The sequence below is a fragment of the Belonocnema kinseyi genome, chromosome 9, assembly GCF_010883055.1.
Source record: "Belonocnema kinseyi isolate 2016_QV_RU_SX_M_011 chromosome 9, B_treatae_v1, whole genome shotgun sequence".
Lineage (NCBI taxonomy): Eukaryota > Metazoa > Arthropoda > Insecta > Hymenoptera > Cynipidae > Belonocnema > Belonocnema kinseyi.
This window is the reverse complement of record NC_046665.1, coordinates 25,607,253-25,629,639: the sequence shown is the minus strand read 5'-3', so window position 1 is coordinate 25,629,639 and position 22,387 is coordinate 25,607,253. Positions and strand designations below refer to the sequence as shown.

The 22,387-nt window shown below is 36.5% G+C and overlaps 1 protein-coding gene across 1 annotated transcript in view; it reads right to left on the bottom strand.

Annotated features, from left to right (window-relative positions):
* Positions 1-22,387, bottom strand: part of LOC117180362 (voltage-dependent calcium channel type A subunit alpha-1) — a 617,877-nt gene that overhangs the window by 511,917 nt on the left and 83,573 nt on the right. The window contains exons 4-5 of the mRNA XM_033372824.1: positions 22,110-22,265; positions 7,168-7,388 (exon numbers count right to left, since the gene is read on the bottom strand). Coding sequence (XP_033228715.1) covers positions 7,168-7,388; positions 22,110-22,265 — 377 coding nt within the window. The remainder of the gene's footprint in view (positions 1-7,167; positions 7,389-22,109; positions 22,266-22,387) is intronic.

Here is a 22,387-nt window from a genome sequence, read left to right as displayed (position 1 = left end):
CCCCCTGACTACAGCCTTGCTTTTTAATAGGACGCTCGCGATGCAAATAAATGTGCTTATGCATTGTACTCATGTACATTCATATTGCACATCGTAGCAAGCATGCATTGAGAAATAATTATATTCTTCTCAAGGGCTTGACACGATTTTCGCTTTTGAATTAAAGGCAAGTGCTAGTGCTGTGAAGAGCGATGAGTCGTGAAACATTCGCGCCACCTCTGCAACGACCAATCTGCATATAAAAACTCGAGACATGTCATAACTTTGACCGTATTTTGTCGCATATTACGTTCAAATGGAAACTTTCAGTGCGCATGCGTCAATATCGAAAAATACCCTAAGGGACCAAATGAAAGAAAAGGACATGCTATAGCGTGCCCTTATAGTATACACATAACATCTCTTCCGTATAATGCAACAAAAAACTAAAAAAAAAACAGCAGGATGGGCATTTAACTTGTTGCAATTCGAAGGCTATGTTAAATTTGCCATTAGAATGTCATAGAGTAATCGCAATGGTTTTTATTTTGCAGTGTTAAAATTAAAAACAAATTTTCTTAACTTCTTCTGAAGGCTACTTCAAGCGCGTTTTTTTGTGGGTTTTTAAACTCGCAAAAAAACTATCAGCATTATTCCGTGACCTTCTAACTGCAAATTTAACGTAGAATCCGCATTGCATTAAATTAAAGATTTATCTTACTGTGTTTGCTTTACAAACTCACAAAAGTCGAGAAAGGAAATAATATTTATAGTTAAAGCGTAATTCAAAATACTGCAGAATCTAGAATTTTAGATAAATATCTAGAATATTATGTTTACCGATTTGAATTGTATTATTTATTTAATTTTATTCGTCTCGTAAATCTGGTGCCAAATTCCAATATTTAAAAACTCTTCAAATTCGAATAAAGGTTCAACCAGTTTGAGGGTATAATTAGAAAGATCCTTGCATAATTACATAATAATATTATGCAATATGATCCATAATAATTATTATCCAAAGAAACAAATGACTCATTGCGAAAGTTTTCTTTCCTTCCTTCCGCTCGAAAAATAAATCATTCCATGGTATTACATCATGATGTTAGGTGTTTCTTCTCAGCCCAAGAATAATGATTATTTTTAATTTTTATAACGCATTCTACAGAATTATTATTAATTACTATATTTCAAAAATGAGGTTATGTACTTGTAAACACTGAGGAAATTGATTTTCCAAGTTGGTCATCTTGAAAACGTAACTTACATGAGTAACTCCCTACTGAAAATTTCTATATACGAACCTACATAGGTTCCTAAATAGGATCCTACGTAGGATCTGATATGTTTCACCTATAGGTGTCTATGTAAGACACTGCCTAATAAGATACCTAATGACACCTAACTAATGGTACCTAATGATATGTATGTCTCCATGTGCTTCTATATGACCAAAAAACTTCTGCGCAGCCGTAGTGCCACAGAAGACTACTGCGTATCTGGATATGGTCCCATACAGAAATATATACAGGATCCTATATAGGATCCTAAGCAGGAACTTATAAAGGGTTTTTTATAGGATCCTATGTAATTTCCTATAGGTGGCACCTACAGGTAAACCATATAATTTCCTATGTAGGATTCTATATAGGATCCTGTGTAGGTTCCTATATAGGAACCTATATAGGAATTTTCAGCTGACCAACCCTGCTACAATCAACAGTGGCAAAAAGGATTTTATTGTGAAACCTGGACATATGGTATATGAAGGTGACTTTTTAAAGTATCAAATAATTTTGCAAAGGTATTTTTAGTTCCTGATGGAAAGGTTATGGCGGTAAGTAATACAACTTGTTTAAACCGAATTCCGTCAACCTAAAATAATCGAATGGCTCTGACGATATTTTGACTAGATTGATTTTTACATTTTAATAGATTCTTCATCTTGCCAGACTTTTAGATTATTGTGATAGTGCATGAAATTATAGTTTTCATAGTTTTTGAAATTGGAAAAATATGTTAAGACACTTACTATTTTTAAGAAAAATGTAAAAGTAAAATTAATGACAGTTTTGAATTATCGGTGATTTTTTACATTAATGTACAATTATATTAATTTATTAATTATTTCAAATATTAAAGTAAATTATAATTCTAAAATAATGATTTTTTGCAGTCAGAATGGTACATGAATTCCAAATTAAAATCAGGGGTTTTTCCATCTCAATTAGCAAACTGCCTTGAGCATCGTTCGAAGGCGGCTAAAAAACCTCGTCGCCAAATAAAGCGCGATTTTTTTTTTTAAATTTTGGATACTAAACAGGAAGCACTAAGAATGGTGGACCTGGTCCTAAATTTGTACGATTATGAAAAAAGTTTTTTGTTGTAAACCATTTTTTTACTTTTTTCATAATTATTAATATTTAGGACCACTCGTCACATGGCCTTAAAAAGTGATTTTCACACACTAAATAATCAGGTTTAGCAATAACAGCCTTTTAGTCACGCATAATTGCTTCTTGCCAACGCTTAACCTCATTTTTTGAAACGAAACAAAAAACAGTTTTTTTACTCCTTTTGAGCGGGTTGAGTCGTACTCTGATCGACAGCTCGGAACTATAGATCGATGTCTTTACTTCATATTTAATTTATATTCCCAGCTTCTAATTACATTTTTAAATAAATAAATGACGAAATATAGAGTAAAGTTAACAGCTTTAATACTAATCATATGTTCATCCGTTTAACGATAAATACAATATACTGAATATTAAATATTATAATTTTTATAATTTCTTGTAAATTTCATTAGAAATTTTCAAGTCATTAAAAATAAATTAATATTTTTGATATTATCATTTCAGAACATTTAGTTTATTTTTTTTAAACGTTAAAGGCGCAATATTCATATTTTACCATTTTACTCTGCTCGAAAATTCAAAACCTTAAAAGCCGACATTTCCAGTGTATTTAAGGTTTATTTTTGAATACTATATTTTTTCAATTCCAGAAACAGTTATTCTTGGCTTAATTCAAGATCAAAGATTTTAAATTATCAACAAACTTTTAAAATATTACGAAAACAGCAAAAAATACTAAATCTCCGATGATTCTATTCAGCTTTCATTCAAATGTAGGACGTCGCGCTAGTGGCGCCAGTATTTCATTATCTGCCGTCCTTCACAAAATTGACTCAGCACATTTGCATAATGAGTCACACCCCCCCCCCCTTATTATACTATTATAAAATCATATATAAAATGAGGGGAATGTATAATATCTATAGTCAAACAGTCAAATACTTTTTAGTGAGAAGTTTACAGTGACGCGATCTATTGATAGAAATATCGACGAAGGTTCCAAGCTAAGTTGCCTCATTGCACTTACAGGTGCGCAGTAGACTTCTATGATATAAAATACACGCGCAGTGAAATACAACGATAGTTACAGATACGCAATGGACTTCTACGATACTTTTGGGTGCGCAGTAGATTTATAATATACTTGTGGATGTACAGTAGAAACCTACAATGCTCACAGATGCGCAGTAGACTGACAAGGTACTTCAACATGTGAACTGTGAGCTAACGCTAACGCTAAGAAAAACTAAGTCAAAAAATATTTTAGATTTCGAATTCAACACATCAATGCCTCTAAAAGCCAATACTGGTAGGAACAAAATTGTTTCGATAAAAAAGTTCAAGTTCATCTCACCTAGATTCTGAACGACGCGGCAAGCAAGTGATAATAAGGCTTCATGCAGAACCTAACGAAAATGTAGATACTTTGCGATTCTATATTAACTCTCCTCATTCGTTATGAAGTCCCGAGTGTCAAGCAATTGTTCCCATATTGCGTCAAACAAACATAATATCTTAGCGAGCATGACGAGTCTTTCAAGAATGATCCCCGTAGAGTATTTTCATAAGAATGCAGAATGCTGGTTACATGAAAACATAGGTAAAGTTTTCTTTTAAAATAGAAATTATGCCAATGTAAAACAAAATCAAATTTGATTTATAAGCCGTTGTTTTTTATTGTGAAAAAAAACAGACAGCAGACAGGCACTTTATTAATAAATTGAAGAAGAGAAACCTCTGCTGGAGATATTCCCCACACCGTGACAGTGTGAGGCGCGCGACCCAATGAAATTATTTCACATGTTCGCGCCATGCCTGGGGTATAAAATATGCATCAGATTTTAGTATCTTCAGTTAATCGTTGAGCAGAGTGCAAAGTTAGTGATCTGGTGAAACATCTAGTCAAATAAAGTATGGTACAAGGATCGTGGATGAGTTGGAAAATCAATTTACAAACTTATTACCCAAAAGGATTATGCACATTTTCAAGGTTATACACTGTAAAAATACGCTTGAAAGTTAAAAAACGGTATAATTATTCAACTATATGTTCTTAAATTAATTAAAAATATTTTAGTATTTTTTAGATTTAATTCGCTGATAGTTACATTTAAATTTTCAATAGCTTAACGTGCTGCTCAGAATGTACGTAAGACGAACTTTAAAAGTCCTCTACGTATCCGTTCGTATCAAATATCCCTTCTGTGCATCTGCATGTATCGTAGAAGTCTACTGCGCATGTTTATGTAATTAGGTAAAGCAGTGATGTCGGTAAATTTGTTAATTAATATTTCTGTCATTAGGTGGCGTTGCTGACCTCATCACTGAAAGGCATTTTATATTTCGACTAATAGATGACGTCACAACTCTGTCGCTAAATTCGTTAGCTGCTGTATCTGCTATAAGATGGCGCCACTGTAAACTCATCACTGACTGTGATTACTGACTGAACGTAACTGAGCATGGAACAGAACCTTGTTCGATCAGCAAGGGGCCTAACAGCCCCATAGCTATACTACTAAAGTAGCCTCCACCAGCCGCAGCGAGACCCTTGCGCATGCCCGCGAGATTTTAGCAAGATTCAACAAATTTTAAACCTAACAACAAAAATTTAATGACCATTTAAATTTTACCCTTTCGAAAATCAAAAATTAACTTTAAGGCAATGCCAGGCGTGTAGATTCATAGAAATTCGGCTCCGAAGTACAAAAGGAGGAAATTGATCTAGTCAAGATGAAAGCCAAAGAATTCAAAGGCAAAGTGGTAACTCTTGATCACGTGCTAGATGTACAAGCGGCTCTGCATACTAAGCTGGAAATTCATGGTCTTCCTAAAAAACCTAATGAGGACATCATGGTCAGCATAAAATCTGTCGCGATCATCGACCTGTTTTTTAAATATCTGACCATACTTCTCCTAAAGACTTCCTCCTATATCCATACTCTGTGTCTCGTCTGAGGCTTTTGAGAAGCTTACTTTAAACGTACTGGAGGAGTTCGATATGTTGGTACGAAGGGCCTTGACAAGTGGCCGTACTCTTAAATCTTCTGATCTATAGCTAAAGAAACCTTCTTCCCTTCCATCACTGTAAGAAATTTGACGAGAGATTTATATTTAGTCTATATTCTTGATCGCTCTCTTGAATTGAAGGAACAAGTTGCGGAAATTTCGAGGAAAGCATTTAGAGTCATCCAATAGCTTAAAAATAAGCGTATGCTTAATGTTTAAATTTGGTTCATCCATGATATCCCAAAAAGTGAATATATATTACCAAAATTTCATTGAATATTTCTGGAGTGTAAAAACAATTACAAAAACGCTCATTTAAATTTAAAATCGCATAATTATAAAGTGAGTTACAAGCTTTCGAAACTACCTATGCAGGTTTTCGGGTTGAGAACTGGTGAACCACACACACATAACCCTCGTGTGCATTGAGGACGCGAAGCGACTCAAGGATAACAGTTTTGCGCATCCACCTCGCAAGTGCCATGGCACGTTTTTGGCACGCAAGTATGCCTTTAATATTAAGAACTAGTGATACGAGCACCTTCGAGAGCACCGATAACATGTCAGCCGTGAATTATTTCATGAATTCAGTTTTTTTTCCGAAGTCCTTGACAACAATGTCAGACCTTAAGTGTGCATGCGGACATGAAACTCTCTGTACCTGAATTAAGTCCTGTTGATCTGAGAAGAGCAAAAGTTTGCTCCTTTGACAAGGACTGATCTTCGACAGCCCTGTGAAAATTGCAGTGCATTTTCTTGAATCTGCTTTCTTTACTTGAGCTTTGAGAAAACTTCTAGATAAAGTAATGCACTTTCCTCAATTCTGGTGTTAAAATTCAGGCCAAAAATCTCGTCCGCCTACTGCGCGGCTTTGTAAAGGAACGCTCCTTTACCAATCCTCTAGTTTTTCCGTTTAATTTTTAGGAGATGATATTTTGCATTTTATATAAGCTGTACCCTGAACAACTCAGTATATGCTTCTGTATATGCGGCTTTGAGCACTCCCAGGTATGTATAAGTCTCTCCAGTGCCAGGATGTCCAATTAGACTTATATCGACAAACTCTCGGCCACTAGAACGTCGGTAATCCGTTACAGTTTAAGATTAATCTTGTCACCCTTGTCCAATTCAAAGCCCAAACCAATCGTTCTTGTGTACCCTTTGACAATATTTAAGGAAACCTGAAGTTTCTTTAAACTAGAAGCATAGATATTTAGACCATTCATATAAACTACATAAAGAGAATAGCGTAGTGCGAATGATGGTGGCAGTAGTGTGATACAAAAGAGCAGAGGGCTCATGATGTCACCCTAAAACGCACCACTCTGTAAGATGACGCTATTTGTTTGTGACACGATAATTGCCAGAGGAGATACTAAATATAGTTTTAGAAAGATGTATAAAGGGATCTATGTAGTTATATTCAGTAGGGTCACAAGAGGGTCTCTAGAGCCACACGCGCGAACCTGTGTAGCCTCGCACGACCGCTACTGCACTTTCAGAAAAAAAGTCTTATTGTGGAATAGGCGCGCAAGGCGCATAGGAGGCCGGGCCTCCTTTTGTGTAAATTTACACACACACACACACACACACACACACATATCCATGCATACATATAACGGTCAGACGGAAAATCTTCAAAAGCAATTTGGTGGAATACATTTGTGAAAATTTGGACTTGCTTGATTCTGAAATGAAAATATGGTAAATTCCACAACGAATGTACAACGAATAAGTGATTTTCCTGTCCAGATGTTTTTGAAAAATGCGCTTTAGAGCAAGAAAATGTTAACACTGAAGAACATATATCTTGCATTACCCAGTACAATATGGCAGTCCAACCCTCCATAGTGATGCACTGGAAAACGGTGAGCATGGCGAATCCGATGTTGTCGAAACTAGTGATGCCGTTATTTGGTCCCTCCCAGAGATCAGCACAAGTCGAAGTATTAGCATTGCATACGTAGGCACCTAACGGCGCCTCCTTTGGATTATCTGTGTTACATGGATTTGGTAGATCACCTTCCTTCACCATTATATCTGCAAATTTCATACGGACCTTAATGTACAGCACATTTTTTATTAACAGAGCATTAGATCAACAATAACTTTATACTGCCGAAAAATAGAAATATAATCATCAGATATAAGGGTATATCAAGATATTAAGGTGCTTCCAATGATTTGGGGTTTAGAACGCTCCAAATTACGTCTAAAACGATCAATTGTTTGATGTATTATTCTTACCATATTTTAGTCTAAAAGCATATACATTGGATGTCACAGAGCGCTTTTTTTTAAAAGCATGTTCTTTTAAAAAAATTGAAAATAAAGTGTTTCTTTGCCCCTGAAACCGATAATCGAGAGTAAGGGCGTTTAACTATTTCATTGTCAGTGGCTCGGCTGGTCAGGGGGTTTCAGGAACTACTTTTCTGTTCATGACTTATCAACAAACGTTAGAGTGTGATTGCGTACGCAAAGTTTGAAATATTAAGCAGTTATTAAGATTAAAAAGTAATACCTATCTGAATAATAATTGGTCAAAATAGGTATTTGAACAATGATTCTAAAGAATTTGACTACGTTGACTTTGAAGAAATGTTGTTAAAATTAAAATTTGTGGCTAAAAAAAAGGTGTGGCTACTCAGGGGATCGAACGGACTCTAGTCGGTTGGACCTAAACGAAGGAGCGATCCATCCAGGGGATAATAGCAAAGCCTTCTGGAATATCGAGGGCGCGAGTTCTCAAGCTCCCAAGCCACTATCGGATCGCCGTGTTAAGGGCTGTGTGGCACCAGCGTTAACAAATCCTTGCACACCTCATCCTTACCTGCTCAGTAAAGGCGGATATGAAGGGGTCACAAAAGATGTGTCTTTAACAGACTTTGAGATACTTGGTAGAATCCCATAGTATGTAAACCCGCCCCCCTGCATGCGGGTCTCTGCGAGGAGTGTTCCTTATTTCCCTAGTTTAACATGGGACCATGAAAGGAATACAAACTATTAAAATATAAAATAAATTGAAATTAAAATAAAACATCTCAAATTAAAGCACAGATTAACTAAAAAATTTCGGGGCCAAAAGTGGAACTCACCATAGAAGCAACTCACCACAAGCGGCGTGAAGTGATAAGGATGACGAAAATCTTGACCACACGATAGATGTGCAGGTAATGGCACTCTCTGGCAGGAGGAAGCAACGTAGCAAAGCATTAAAAATGAGAGAACGCAAAACGTGGTTCGCAAACTTCAGCAAATGCACCCCACAGGGGCAGTGGCTGCAGGATCTACACCTGGAGCAACTTCTTAGGCTCATCCATTGGACAAGAGGAAAAAGGACTCCAGGAAACCTCCTCTAAAGAGTAAGTTAGAACGGCAGAAGGCCTCGCTTTCGGGCAGATAACCCACATTGTCCAGGCGAGAGATGTCCTCGACCGTTCTGGGGAAACGGAATTTACAGAACCCGAATCCAAAAAAATTAATTCGTAGAAGGTATATTCCGACAGTCAGGGATCTAGGCTGAAGCGGAGAGGCTCGATTCTAGTTGTTGGCCTGCCCTAATCCTAAATCAAAGGCCTTGCGCCTGTGAAATACTGATCCAACTGGGATCCGTATGGTGGCCAGAAGCGTTCGTAGGTGCCCGGAATTAGTCCCTTTAAATCACTACTGACGGATGTAATATATTTAACACTTTTACAAGACGGCATAGATTTTGTCTCACCTCCACTGATGAAATTATTTAGTGCAACCATTGCTCTAAAACACGTGCCATGAGCATCGAGGGACCGCAGAGTGACTTCTATTCCAAAATGTGGGAAGGAGGGTTACAATGCTGCAAAAGATTTTAGACCGATAGCCTAACATCCCTTATCCTGAAGACGTTGGAGAACCTGGTCGAGAGATATAAAAGGGATGAGGAGCTTTTGTCCTCCACGCTGCATAGAGAGCAGCGCGCTATTGAGGTAAGCTGCTCGATGAAAACGGCACTCCATACTGTTTTGACATAATTGGAGCAGCAGCTAGAACAAAATTGGCTTGCTGCGGGCACGTTCTTGGATATGGAGGGCGCGTTGAACAACATTCTCCAGAAGTCATCTTTCGAGAGGCTTTAACGTGTGGTGTGCTAAAGCAGATAGTAAGCTGGATAGAAAGCATGCTAGGCCGAAAGAGTCTCGTAACCAGGTCGGTCCAAAACATGGCAGTTTGATGCAATAGTTCAGGACTCTCGTTAAATCCGAAAAAAACCAGTCTGGTTATTTTCATGAGAAACTACAAAGTGCCAAAATATGACGCTACGGTATTTTCTTCTGGGAAGCTGAAATTTTCAGATTCGATTAAATATCTGGGAGTAATCCTAGCTAGCAAACTGAACAGAGTGAAGCGCCTGGAAACCCAATGCAGGAAATTTGTCATCACTTTTTGGGTGCGCAAGAGAGCCATTGGTATGACATGGGGTGTAGGGTAGATAATTCTTGTATGGCTCTACTCCGCTTTCCTTAAACCAAGGCATACAGCCGTGGGCTCCTGACTGACATCAGCAAAAGCTGGATTCGTACAAAGCCCTGGAAATACTGGGAGAAAATTCGGGGTTTGCCGATAGGCGGAATTCATCGTAGGCTGTACGTACAGAATGTACGTACAAATGCGGCGGAAATGACGACAGATCCCTGCTTGTACTATGCCAGTACCAGCTATTAGCTAGGCTCAGATGGAAAACTCTTGGGGCCAATTTTGAAGAACCTGAGGAAATCACAACGCGCCAGGGTGCTCATCAGAGGGTTCATTCATGAAACTTATATAAAGTATACTTTAAAACTCTCAGAATAATTATGGAAAAGGATAACTAAAGTGGTCAAAGATTTATAATAAAAGGGATTGAAAAATAGGTAAAACCCGATAATTTTACATTAAGTTCGCCCTGGGTTAACAAGCGAAGCCTTTATGGGGAATTCAATAAACCGCGCAGAGTCGAATGCTATTCCGGATATTTTATGCCAGTTAATCTACTTTTTCTTGTATGAGTGTTGCATATCGAGCGAGTGTTCTCTTTTCCCTCTCTTGTGTCTACAAAGGTACCGCTCTTATCTTCCCTATGCCAAGATACTTTTCGGCACCACACGTATTGAGGTTGTCAGGGTCGACAGGTTATACGCTGTCATTTTATACGCTGTCATTTTATTCAATTTTATTTTGAACTTCTGAATAGTTAATTATTTGCAGTGATGTGTCTCCTTAACAATCCATTGTGACGCTCTAAATTGTGTAGTATACCGCTGTCATAATGACAGGGTTGCAATTTCTAATTTTGACATCAATGCTTTAAAAAAATTAGCGTCCAAGAATGTATTGCTCAGGATTATGGACTTTACAAGATCTATTGCAATGCAGTTTCTAATTTTCAAAAGATCGGTAAGGCGAACATCTTAGAAAATGTCCTCAACGCATATTTGGAAAACCTATGAAAGAAGAGGTCCAAATCTGATACAAACCACGATCAGCTTCTCATCGTACGTGAGCACTTGCTGCTTCTTCCTCTTCCAAGTGTTTGAACTTCGCTATTAATGTTGCTTCTTCAACTCAAGTGAGGAAGATCCTAATCTAAATGACAGTCAACTGTTTAGACCACTCCTCTCCTCAAGCTTGGGAAGAAAAACGCAATCACTTCCCACTAATCCTTCGTTTGAAACTTTAAGGACTTTTTTAGTTTCACGAGTAAGCGCCTTAGAGGCTTTTGATTTTGGGGAGGGTTCCCAATTCAAGTATTCATCAGTTGAAAGCAGAGGTAAAGTGACAGGTGTCGAATTGGGTAAGAAAGGTTTTCACGCACAAGCTCATAGTGCTTCACTGAAAGAGGGCGGTTGTCCGCTATGTCCTGGTAAGTACTTTGTTTTTCTGTGTTTTTTTTAGATTAAATAGTTCTGATCAGCGACGAGAAATTATTGGAAAGTGTGGGTTATGCTTTAATCGTTTGGGAAAGCATTTGATTCGAGATCTCGTCTCACCTAAGCGATGTCAAACCTGCTCTGGTCAACATCATACTAGGTTGCATCGGCCCTCTAATAATGCTCCGGCATACTAGGTTGCATCGGCCCTCTAATAATGAGCCGGCTGACTCGATTGATTTGATGTTAGGTTTAGGTTTAGGTTTTTTAGGTTTATCTCCTGAGTTCACCCTTGATGAAGAAGAGTGTCAGAAACTTTTTCTCTCCGCTTATCAGCATTGACAAGATAAGCGCTATGTTGTTCGACTTTCAATCAAGGATCGGACGACATATTTAAGAGATTCTCGTTGTGCTGCTCATTGAATGTCCATGAATTTGGACAAGGGTTTTTGACGCGTTCTTGTTTTGCACCAGTCTTTCACACAGAGCATAAATGAGTATGCAGTGAAATTTTATACAGCATCATTACGTCATTAAGGAAAACAGTTTTAGTACAAAATTGAGAACGTTCTTTAATGCTTCTCAACAAACTGATTTGGGTATTTCTCTAAATGAGCCCCTTTATTCAGGGCCCAACCCCCAAATGGAACTTCTAGAAGTCATACATCGTTGCAGATGTTACCTTATCGTCTCTGCATTGGACATTCATTGGCATTTACAGGTCATATCCTGACGAAGAGGTTCAGACATACTGTCTAAATATCGTTACTTTCGGTTTTGTTTCATTTCCTTACATCGCTACAACCATAGAGAAACGTCGTCAAGTGAACTTGCTTGTCAAAGCGGGTCGTTTCATTTAAAAAATGACTGTAGAACTGTGCGGATGTCTTATGAATTTACTTAAAAGCCGATCCTAAGGGCTCTCGAAATTCTCTGGCAACCTGTTTCAGATTGTTTTAAGTTTCAGGTTCAACTTCCTGAGGTGACCGGGGTAATAACGAAAAGAAGCATTTTCTCCGAGATGGGCCAACCCTTTGATATGCTTAGCTGGCTTGTCTCAGTCTGAGTTAAAGCAAAAAAATACATGCAGAGGTTGTAGAAAATTACAATAGGCTATCGGTGCGTTTATCTATCTGAGGATCCTACTTCCCTCGGATGAGATACGAGTCTCACTAGTTACAGCTAACACTAAGGTTCTTCGCCTTAAGGAGACATCTTTGCCTCTTTTCGAACTTTGTTCGCCTGTTCTGCTTCTTCGGCTGGTAGTTTATATTCTTTCAGTCTTAAACCACCATACTGCGTTTCGATTGATCTATGTATTGACTCAGCAAATACTCTAGACTGTAAAATTCATCTAAGATGAATGGCATATATTTCTAATCGGGTCTCTGGTGGACTTGGCCACCTTGATTGTCGCATTATGCACTTTTTGGCCATCATGTACGGGTTCGATATATCCAAACATTAACAGAGAGAAAAGAATCGTTACCCACTCTTCAACGGTTAACTTCCACACAACAGGGTCCTTGCTCTCTGTCTGAAATTCATCGACCGACTGCGAAAGAAATCCACTGATCTTCCTCCATATAAACTTACCCCCACGTTTTAAAACGTCCTCGATCTCGTCTGGTGAGATATGAACAGCGTTGACACCTCTCCGACGAGTTAAAGTACCTACGTAAACAAATCCCAGTGATTACAAAAAGTTCTGTACTTCGTTGTCTGCTCTTTTTGGACTCTGACGGTGTAATGAGGCTGGGAGCTTGATTAATGAATATTGCTATGGACTTAGACAAGCGATTTTCTTACAGTCTACCCAAGGACTCTATTCTTACGACGCTAATCTTTCGGAATGGGCATCAGGCCATGTTGCATCGAGTAACCCAACTTACCTTGTCATGTCTACGTAAAAGTAGGAGATAATCACAGGACGTTGTGTCATAAAGAAAGTGTTGAGTCATTTCGTTGCTTGCACTGGACATCGTGCAACCACTTTCACTCAACTAATGGGTCAATAGCCTACTCATAGAGTTACTCGTGCGTCTAGACCCTTTGCTATCAGCGGTCTGGTTATGCTGGCCCTATTTGGATGCGAACCACTAAGGATCGTGGCGACAAGGCAAAAAAAAGGGGTGCATTGTGGTTTTCATTTGTTTGGCTACAAAAGCGGTCCATTTGAACGTATGTTTTGGCTACACCGCTGATAGCTTCATAGAGACTCACAAACGTTTTACTGCTCGACGTGGCATAAGCAGTTTTCTGTACAGCGTCTGCGGTTCCAATTTTTTGGGGGCGGATAGGCAGCTCCGCACACTTTTCCATGAAGCTTCTGCTTTCTTATCGACTACGTATTAACTGTTATCTTGTTGATAATGGAACTACATGGCGTTTCGTCCCTCCAGCCGCCCCGCACTTCGGAGAATTTTGGGAAGCAGCTATCCGTTCTGTAAAACATTATCTTCGTCGAGTAGTAGGAGATACTACTCGGACTTTTAAGGAAATTTACAACCTTCCTTTACAGGTGAATGCTTGTCTAAACTCATGTGCTGTATAGGCTCACAACGATGATCCCAATGATCTAGTGCCGTTGACATAGACTCATTTCTTAATCGGTTCTTCGATATTCATGATTCCAGAACCTTCTCGCATCGACTTTAAGCAAAATCAACAAGGACTTCTAACACGTCCAAAGTGGCACAAGTTTGTGCCTCTAAACAAGATCGGTAATCTCGTGCTTAACTTGAATGAAAAGCTTCCTCTCACGAAGTGGGCTGTCTTTCGGACGCTGAAGCTCATGTCAGGTCCATAACTTCACGGACTGCTACTGGGACTCTCGATATATTCATTGTGAAATGCGTTTGAAATTGGTTTAAAATGTTACTAATAATTATAATTTTTATAAACATATAAGGTATACGTTATTTTAATGTATCAATACATAATTGTTCATTGATTTTTATGTTGTAAACTGATTAATTAATTACCAACCGATTTTTTTCACAATATTAAACTTCATAATAATTAAATTTCAATTTTTCGTTTGTGTGGCAACAGGAATTAATTATTCACATAAAAATTATTCCACTCATTGTTGTCTGTAATCTACAAAATCAAAGTTTACTTATGTTTCATACCACTTTATTACAATTGACTATTTTAGCATAACGTCGTGGTCATGATAATATAGGTGGGAATTTCAAAACTGTTAGCATAGTTGATATATATTGACATGGAAATGCATACGAATTTTTGGAGAAAATATTCTAAACGTAAAAATAAGTAATAAATGTATGAATAGTAATATTTTTACGTGTAGAATGTATTTTTTTAAATCATTTTCCATTCTATTGTCCATTGACGACATTTTATTTTCACGAAATAAAATGAAATATCCAAAATTTGAGGTTGGAGCAATAGATCGACTTAATCAGAATCGGGCACTATAAACTCAAATTTTGAATAATTGATTTTATTTCATGAAACTGCAAAGTCAACTGATAAAAGGATAAAACATAATTGCACAAACGCAAAGACCTGAAAAGTATTACTTTTCATATATTTATAAATCACTTTTTCCTTTAGAATATTAAAACAAGTTATATGCATTCCAATGCAAATATGCAACTGGTAATATTGTGTAATGTGAGGACTGTCACAGAAATGTCAACAAAAAATGTTTTTTACGTGATGCAATCCATCCATTGCCTATTGCAACGTGAATTCACTTGAAGATCCGCGCGTATAGGTTGCGTTGTTTTGACTGTAGGGGCATGCTAAGCAAACCAATCAGATCGGTAGCATGTACCGAACCTTCGGTAATGTCCACTGCACCACTATTTTAATATCGGTTCATTGGATTTTACATTTCTTCCAGTATGTCATACCAGAGAATAGATGTTTATTTTACTAAAGGGTAAGCATTCAATTAACCTTAATTTCATTGTGACATTTAAGAAATGTTAAGTGATTTTGACATTTTCACCCCCTTATTATAAGCATTTTATGCTGTTACGGTTACAAGAAACCATCTACATTTCTTGATCAGTAAATATTACATTTCTTTTTTCTGCGTGTGCTATTGGACCCCACTAAAACGAAACAAAATACTTTTTAAATTTTAATTATATTTCTGTAATACGAAAGCGTAACTGCATGCAATCGATTTATGCTAGGTATTCAATATGCAGAAATTGTAACGAAATTTCTTAATTATGCGCAATTGTAAAAAACAGTTAATTTGTATCCTTAGGCATTTTATATAAATTTTAAACGACAGACGGGTAAAATATGACGTTATAACAATTTCGTTTTAAATTTTATTCCAATCTGTCAGGACGTAACGAAAAAGAAACAAAAGATACGTTTTTTTAACGTAACGAAACAAAAGTTTCGAACGGCTCCCTGTTGTAAATAGCAGATTCCAAGCTTTAATTTATCGATGTTTAAATTTTGGCAATTAACATCCCTGAGGCATGAAAAAGTGGAACTCAACATATCGCTAAGATAACCATAAAAAAATACAGGCATGTATCTGAATTCAATTTTCAAAATTATATGTGAATATATTTTAATGATTTAGCGATGTATTGTAGTAAGCTGTTGTTTTATGAGTTATTCAATCTTTTCAATAAAAATATATGTTTAATGATTTTTATTACGTTAACTGAGAATCGGATCGAAATATTATTTAAAAATTTATAGATATTGTTTGAGTGATTTTACGATGTTTTTGATGTACTGATTTCCATAGCTGGCCGTGAAATGAGTATTTAAATTTATTAAACATTTTATTCATTTTCAAATTGAAAACGGAGAATCGGATTGGAATGTGATTTTTTAGATTGTAAGTATTAATTTTTAATGATTTTGAACAACTATCATTTTACAAAAATTATATTTTTCACATTATTGAATTAACACACCGTGTAATAAAATCTTCGAATGATATCTCGCTCTTTGATATTAATATAGTAATCGAAAATTCCACGTTACATGGATTCATTGAATACATTATTCCAGAGTCTAATTCAGCGAAACTTTCAGTGGTAACAATTTTAACAAATAGTTATTCAAAAAATGGTTAAATGATCAAAATGAATATAAAAGCAGGCGCGCGCACATGGTCGTCTGGTGCCATCGTAAAATATATCCATCTCGCTTCGTTTATCTGATACGCGTGGTTACAGGTTTTCCTTGGACATTTAGTCCTTAAATTCAGTGGAATACAAGAATAAGAATATCGTCTATTAGAATTTTCCTTATTCCAAAGCAATGGTTTTTATTATTTTTGGGGAAAGGAAGTGCTATGTGGCACCAGAAGTTCACCTTACCGCTTCTTTGTCACAGCCCTACCTCAACATTTTACCGGAGTTTTACTCGAGAGATGGAAGATGTCAAATAAAATACTTAAAGTAGAGAGATAGGTTAAGCAAAGAAGAGGTTACCTAAAAGTACATAGAAAAATGGTCAAATGTACCAGCTCAGAGACAGAGGAATCCGCGAACGCAAATGTTAAGGCAACCCCCAGCATTTCAGGAAAGAAAGACCATAGTGGGGCGAGCTCGTGCTTCGAGACGCGGGCCTGACAAGCGCAAGAATAGAGTGAGTTGGCAGCTGGAGAATGAGTGACGAACTTTAATCGAAGTGCCCTCAGGGCGGAATAGCATTTTTACAAGCTATATCTGACTATGAGTTCTTCTTTTGTCAAGCTGTTAATCCCACTTGACAGGTTGATCCCGATTTTTTTTCTTACAGCACAACATTTATACGTTCGATTAAGTTTTTATTAAGGTGGAATACCTTGTTTGCAAGTTGAATGTGACCCAAATTAATATTTTTTATTGTATCATCGACTTGGTTGATTCAACAAAATTTGTTCTATTAGTAGATGAAACATTCTGTTGTCAAGTAATTATTAACAATAAACTTAATTTAAGTCTAAAATAGTCGCGTGCCACCTGCACAACTATAGCTGCCTTGCAGAATGTCAACGAATATAAGCCGTCATACTAAACCTTTCACGATTTTGAATAAAATTATATTTTACGTCTTGCTGCATTTATTTAAAAGTAAATTTTTCAATGTGTAAAATACCCAAGAATAAAACCATACAGTTTAAACATTCTGAAATATCTCTATTTCCGAAAAAAACAAGAGCAAGACCCACGAACTACAGCTTGTTAGAAATAATGAAATTATCAAATCATGGTTTTATTAAACTATTTAAAGCGTATGCAAATAGGATATACAATAATTTAGTAGCCAAAATTTTTAAAAAGTATGGATTCCACTTCTTATTAAGTTTTAATAGAGCAATAAATGTTAACAGGTCGGTTTTGCCTCTCTACCGTATTACTAAATTCTTGAAAAAGGTAAATACTTTGACAATCTACGTTTCACGAAAGAAAATTGTCTTTTTTCTTCTTGAATATGATTTTATTGTTAAAAATATAAATTAAGATGTGTTTAGAGTGAAATGGATCTAACCACGCCTCCATTTAATATGAGTCTATGTGCTTTCAGCGTCATGTATGGGACAACAACATTAAGCTTATACACAGCGCGTAGTCTCATATCAGAGGCTTTCAGCAAATAAACTTATTTGAATGTAGGCGTCGATATATTTATTTGAAACACAGTAAATTCAGCTTATATATTGCAAGAATTTTCAAATGTTCCAATACTTACATTTTGCAGGGATCCCGCTCTCGAGTTATCTCAAAATTAAGTTTTGCGAAAGTTACTGCGAGTGTATTATATTATACTTTTCACTGAATGGTAATTATATACAAACCTAATTTTAAAAATAGATTAAACAACCAACACAGGGTGCCACAGGGAGCAACTTCCATCCATGGAAATAACACTGGCTTCCAGTAGAACCATGATAAATCACACACATGTCCACATATCACGACCAGTGTATCATGCACTGATCACAAGGACAACCGTTTTTAAGGGAGTATCCCATTAACAATTACCATAGTTCTCTTCGTAAATTTCCATACCTCCACTCCTCTGTCTTCTCCTTGACTGTGATATTGTCGTCGACTGGAGCGGAGAGGTTTCTCAAAGTCCTAAAGAACGATACCACTCGTCGAGTGTGTAGCGGCGACTTCTGTCCGAAATTCATAGTTCCGAAAAATTTAGCACTTCTCGTTCGGGACAATTGACTCCATCTCCCTCGGAGCATTTGGTAGGTCAAGGTTGCGGCCAACACCATAAGAACGATAAATATGGTAGTAAAGAATTCTTAGGGCCGATCTGTGTATGTCAAAATACGTCGTTCCGCGGAAGTGGAACACATGGATAGCATGTGTCCTAGATACACAGAATATACATGCCACGATCCACATCTTTCGCTAAGAACTTCTTGTGGAAATAAAAATCGCGGTGCTTGCATTAATTCCGGATAATTTAAAGAAAGTTAGCTACTTCGACAAGAACTGACCTTGTTTTTGTTTTGTCCTGAGAAAAACATTTTTTACAAGAAAAGTGGTTTTTCATTCAAATTCACAAAAAATTATAAAAACACTTTTAAGCCTTACTGAAAATGAATTTTTTAAACTAGGCCTGCTATTTCTAAATATGATTTTTGGTACCACATGGCGAAATGGTTCTCCGCTATTTCCTATTACACTGAAATTTCTCCTCTGGAGAGGTCCCCACCTCTACCGCTACCCACAGCTTATTTTTATCAAACGACGTTCATTAGCTGCCCTGGCCTCGTATCGATGTGGACGCTGTAAGCAAGTCTTTCTACAGCGACTGTGCCGAAAAGCACGAGTATATATTAAATCGATAAATACTATCAATAATAATACATACACATACACTCGACTCTGATCTGAAAACACCAGCAGCGTAGCAGAAAGGCAGAGAGCGAGGGGACTTACACGAGGATATTGCGCAATATTATGTATTCCAATTAAAAACGGTTCAGACGGCCCGAATTTTGCAGTAGAAAAAGTTTCGGGACGTTAGCAATTTATGCATGCCATAGATATCCCAGTGTTTTTTTTATGTACAAAAATTTGCCAACGAAAAATCAGTGACAGAATCTAAAAAAAGCTCAAATATTTTGCGGAATGGTGGGATTTCTAGCATGTCGTACCGCGAAGATATGCCAGGCTAGGTGGAAATTTCAACTACAAGGAATTTTAAACCATGAACTGCAACACTGCACACGGCTTTTTGGAGAAAATCTTCTAAACGTAAAGGTAAGTTATAAAGGTCTGAATATTAATCTTTTCATGTGTAGAATGCATTTGCGCAATTCTGTTTCTTCTTCTTTTTATCAGTTGAAGACGACTAATTTAAAATTTTTGATATTTTATTTTCTTTCGAGACACTGAAAGATCGTCAGTCGACAAGCGAATAGAACATGACTGAGAAAATAGATTCTACACTTGAAATAGTATATTATGCACCTAGGGGGAGAAGAGGGACTTTTTCCGACGAGTGTAAGTTTTCAGTACGAGACGTTTCTCGAAACACACGCATGATTTCAGCCCATATTCTATTTAAAATAAAGGAAGTATGATTTACGGTTGTTTTAAGGGAAATTTATGGTAACTTACCATAAATTGCCTAAAATTCAATTTAAAACGTTTTTATAAATTTCCGGAAATTTATGATAATATTACGGTGTACCCGAACATAGGTTTAATGGAAGAAATTGCACCACAGATATTCCAACAGGAATCGCTTAGGAAATTGAAATGGACGGCCTGTGCCGAATTTCAACAATTTTCGCCGAGCTGTTTCGAAAAAAAGTGCGTTTGAAATTTAAAAATTAATATAACACAAATTTATTTGATTATTTCTAAAATTGATAAAAATAAATAAAGTGCATTTTTCGATGTCTATTATTCAATTTCAAACGTGACGCGACTTGCATTCTCGGACTGCTTTTAATAAATTTGCAGGATACTTAGCATTCGTATAAGCTACTTTATATTTATCCAAAGTTGTTTTGGAATCGGCATGAACAGATTCTATGCACTCCTCACTAAAAAATCCCAGGGCTTTGCCTGTTCTGCGACAGAAATGTAATACATGAAAAAACACTGCATGAACTTTTTGTGTAATACATATCTCCAAGCTATAGTAGCTTTCTTGAAATGCGGAAATATTTTTCTCAAAGTTTGCTTTTAAATCTTGAGAAAAACAAGAATCTACAACTGCTAGAAAGTCTTAAAAACACTTAATATATTCAAGGCATTTGATACAAAAAAATGACGTAAAATGTCTATTTTATTTAACAACATTTCACAAGAATTGCCGGAAAATGCAGGACTGTTCAATAAAATACTGTTAAATAAAATAGACATTTACGTAGTTTTTGTTGTACAAAATGCTATAAATATGTAAAGTGTTTTCAAGACTTCACAGAACAAAACAGAAGATAAAATTTACATCGATTTCCGGCGAAAGATTCTCTGCAACAAAAAATAACTTCACAGGATAAACTTTACACAAATATCGGTTAAACTTTCTTTTGTTTTTCTATGACAAACACACGTTTTTTGAAAGACGCGAAGTTGGTTAAACAAAACTTTATCGCTCTAAAACATTTCCTGCAACAAATTTTATTCTTATTTTTTTCTGTGTTTCTAGCAGTTGTAGATTTACGTTTTTCTCAAGATTTAAAAGTAAACTTTGAAAAAAATATTTCTGCATTTCAAGAAAGCTACTGTAACTTGAGGATATCTATTACACACAAAGTTCATGCAGTGTTTTTTCATGTAATACATTTCTGTCGCAGAACAGGCAAAACCCTGGGATTTTTCAGTGAGCAGTGCATAGAATCTGTTCATGCCGATTTCAAAACAACTTGGGGTAAATATAAAGTAGCTTATACAAATGCTTCGCATCCGGAGACTTTATTAAAAGGAGTTCGAGAATACAACTCTCGTCACGTTTGAGATTGAATAAAAGACAAACGATAATAATATAGTTGAATGAATACAATAAATATAATTTTTGTGTAGTAAATTACTTACATTTGACAATTTGATATTTGTAAATTTCAAACGCACTTTTTTTCGAAACGGCCTGGCGAAAATTGTTGTAATTCAGCATAGATGCTTCATTTTAATGTACCAATCAATTCCCGTTGGAACATCTGTGGTGAAATTTTTTTCCATTAAACCCATGTTCAGGCACACCTTGTCATGTTAACTTGCCATAAATTGCACGAAATTCAGTTTAAAAATGTCTAAATTTTTGGAAATGTCTGGACGTTTTTTTTATTAAATTTTAGGCAAATTATGATAAGTTACCATAATTTACCCAAAAAAACTCTTCATTACATTCCTATTTCTAAGTTACCTTGTGATGCACTCTTACAGCCATAAGAAAGTTGAATTTGTTCATACGCATGTTGTAAAGAATATCGTGTACGCGATAGAAAGCTGATTCTACTCGTAGAAATCACTCTTTTTCCTAATTTTGGGGCTTTGAGGGAGAAAATTTCAGGAAATCGAGACTGAGCGAATACCCCTGCCAGTAGAGATTATTCATATGCGTGTTTGATCACACGCACATGAGTAGGAGCATCAAATTACTGTGCTTGAACGTATATGTAATTATGTCATGAGGGGAATCGAGACTTACCAGACTGCGTCTCATCACCGACTACTACTGCACTTATTTAGCTTACAGATCGTCACGTTGCCGAGAAAAGAAAGAGAAGTGAGGAAATCTGGGAGCAAGCTAAACCCCCACCTGTTTCTCTCTGACTCCTCGGCAGTCAATGATCGCTTTCTATTTATATAAAATTCCATAGTGTGGCAAATGGTATAAAATCTATTATTATCTTTACTCCCTATTTTAAAATATTGCATATTTTATCAAATAAAAAATGGGTTATACTCACTGATATTTTCTATGCTGTAGCACGTTTTGTGCAGCGTTCCCGAATAAAACTCGAGGCCGATGATGGCGAATATCACGATAGCAAAAAGAACTAATAGACCGATTTGCAAAAGAGGAGCCATTGCCTTGATAATAGACTTCAGCACCACCTGGAGACCTGTTTGGAAGAAATTAGAGTTGGTTACTTCCGTTCCGCTCAATTACTTAGCCATTTGTGTTTAGTTGTGTAATATATCTCGTGCAGTATGTATATTTTTCTGACTCTACTGTGAGATAAGC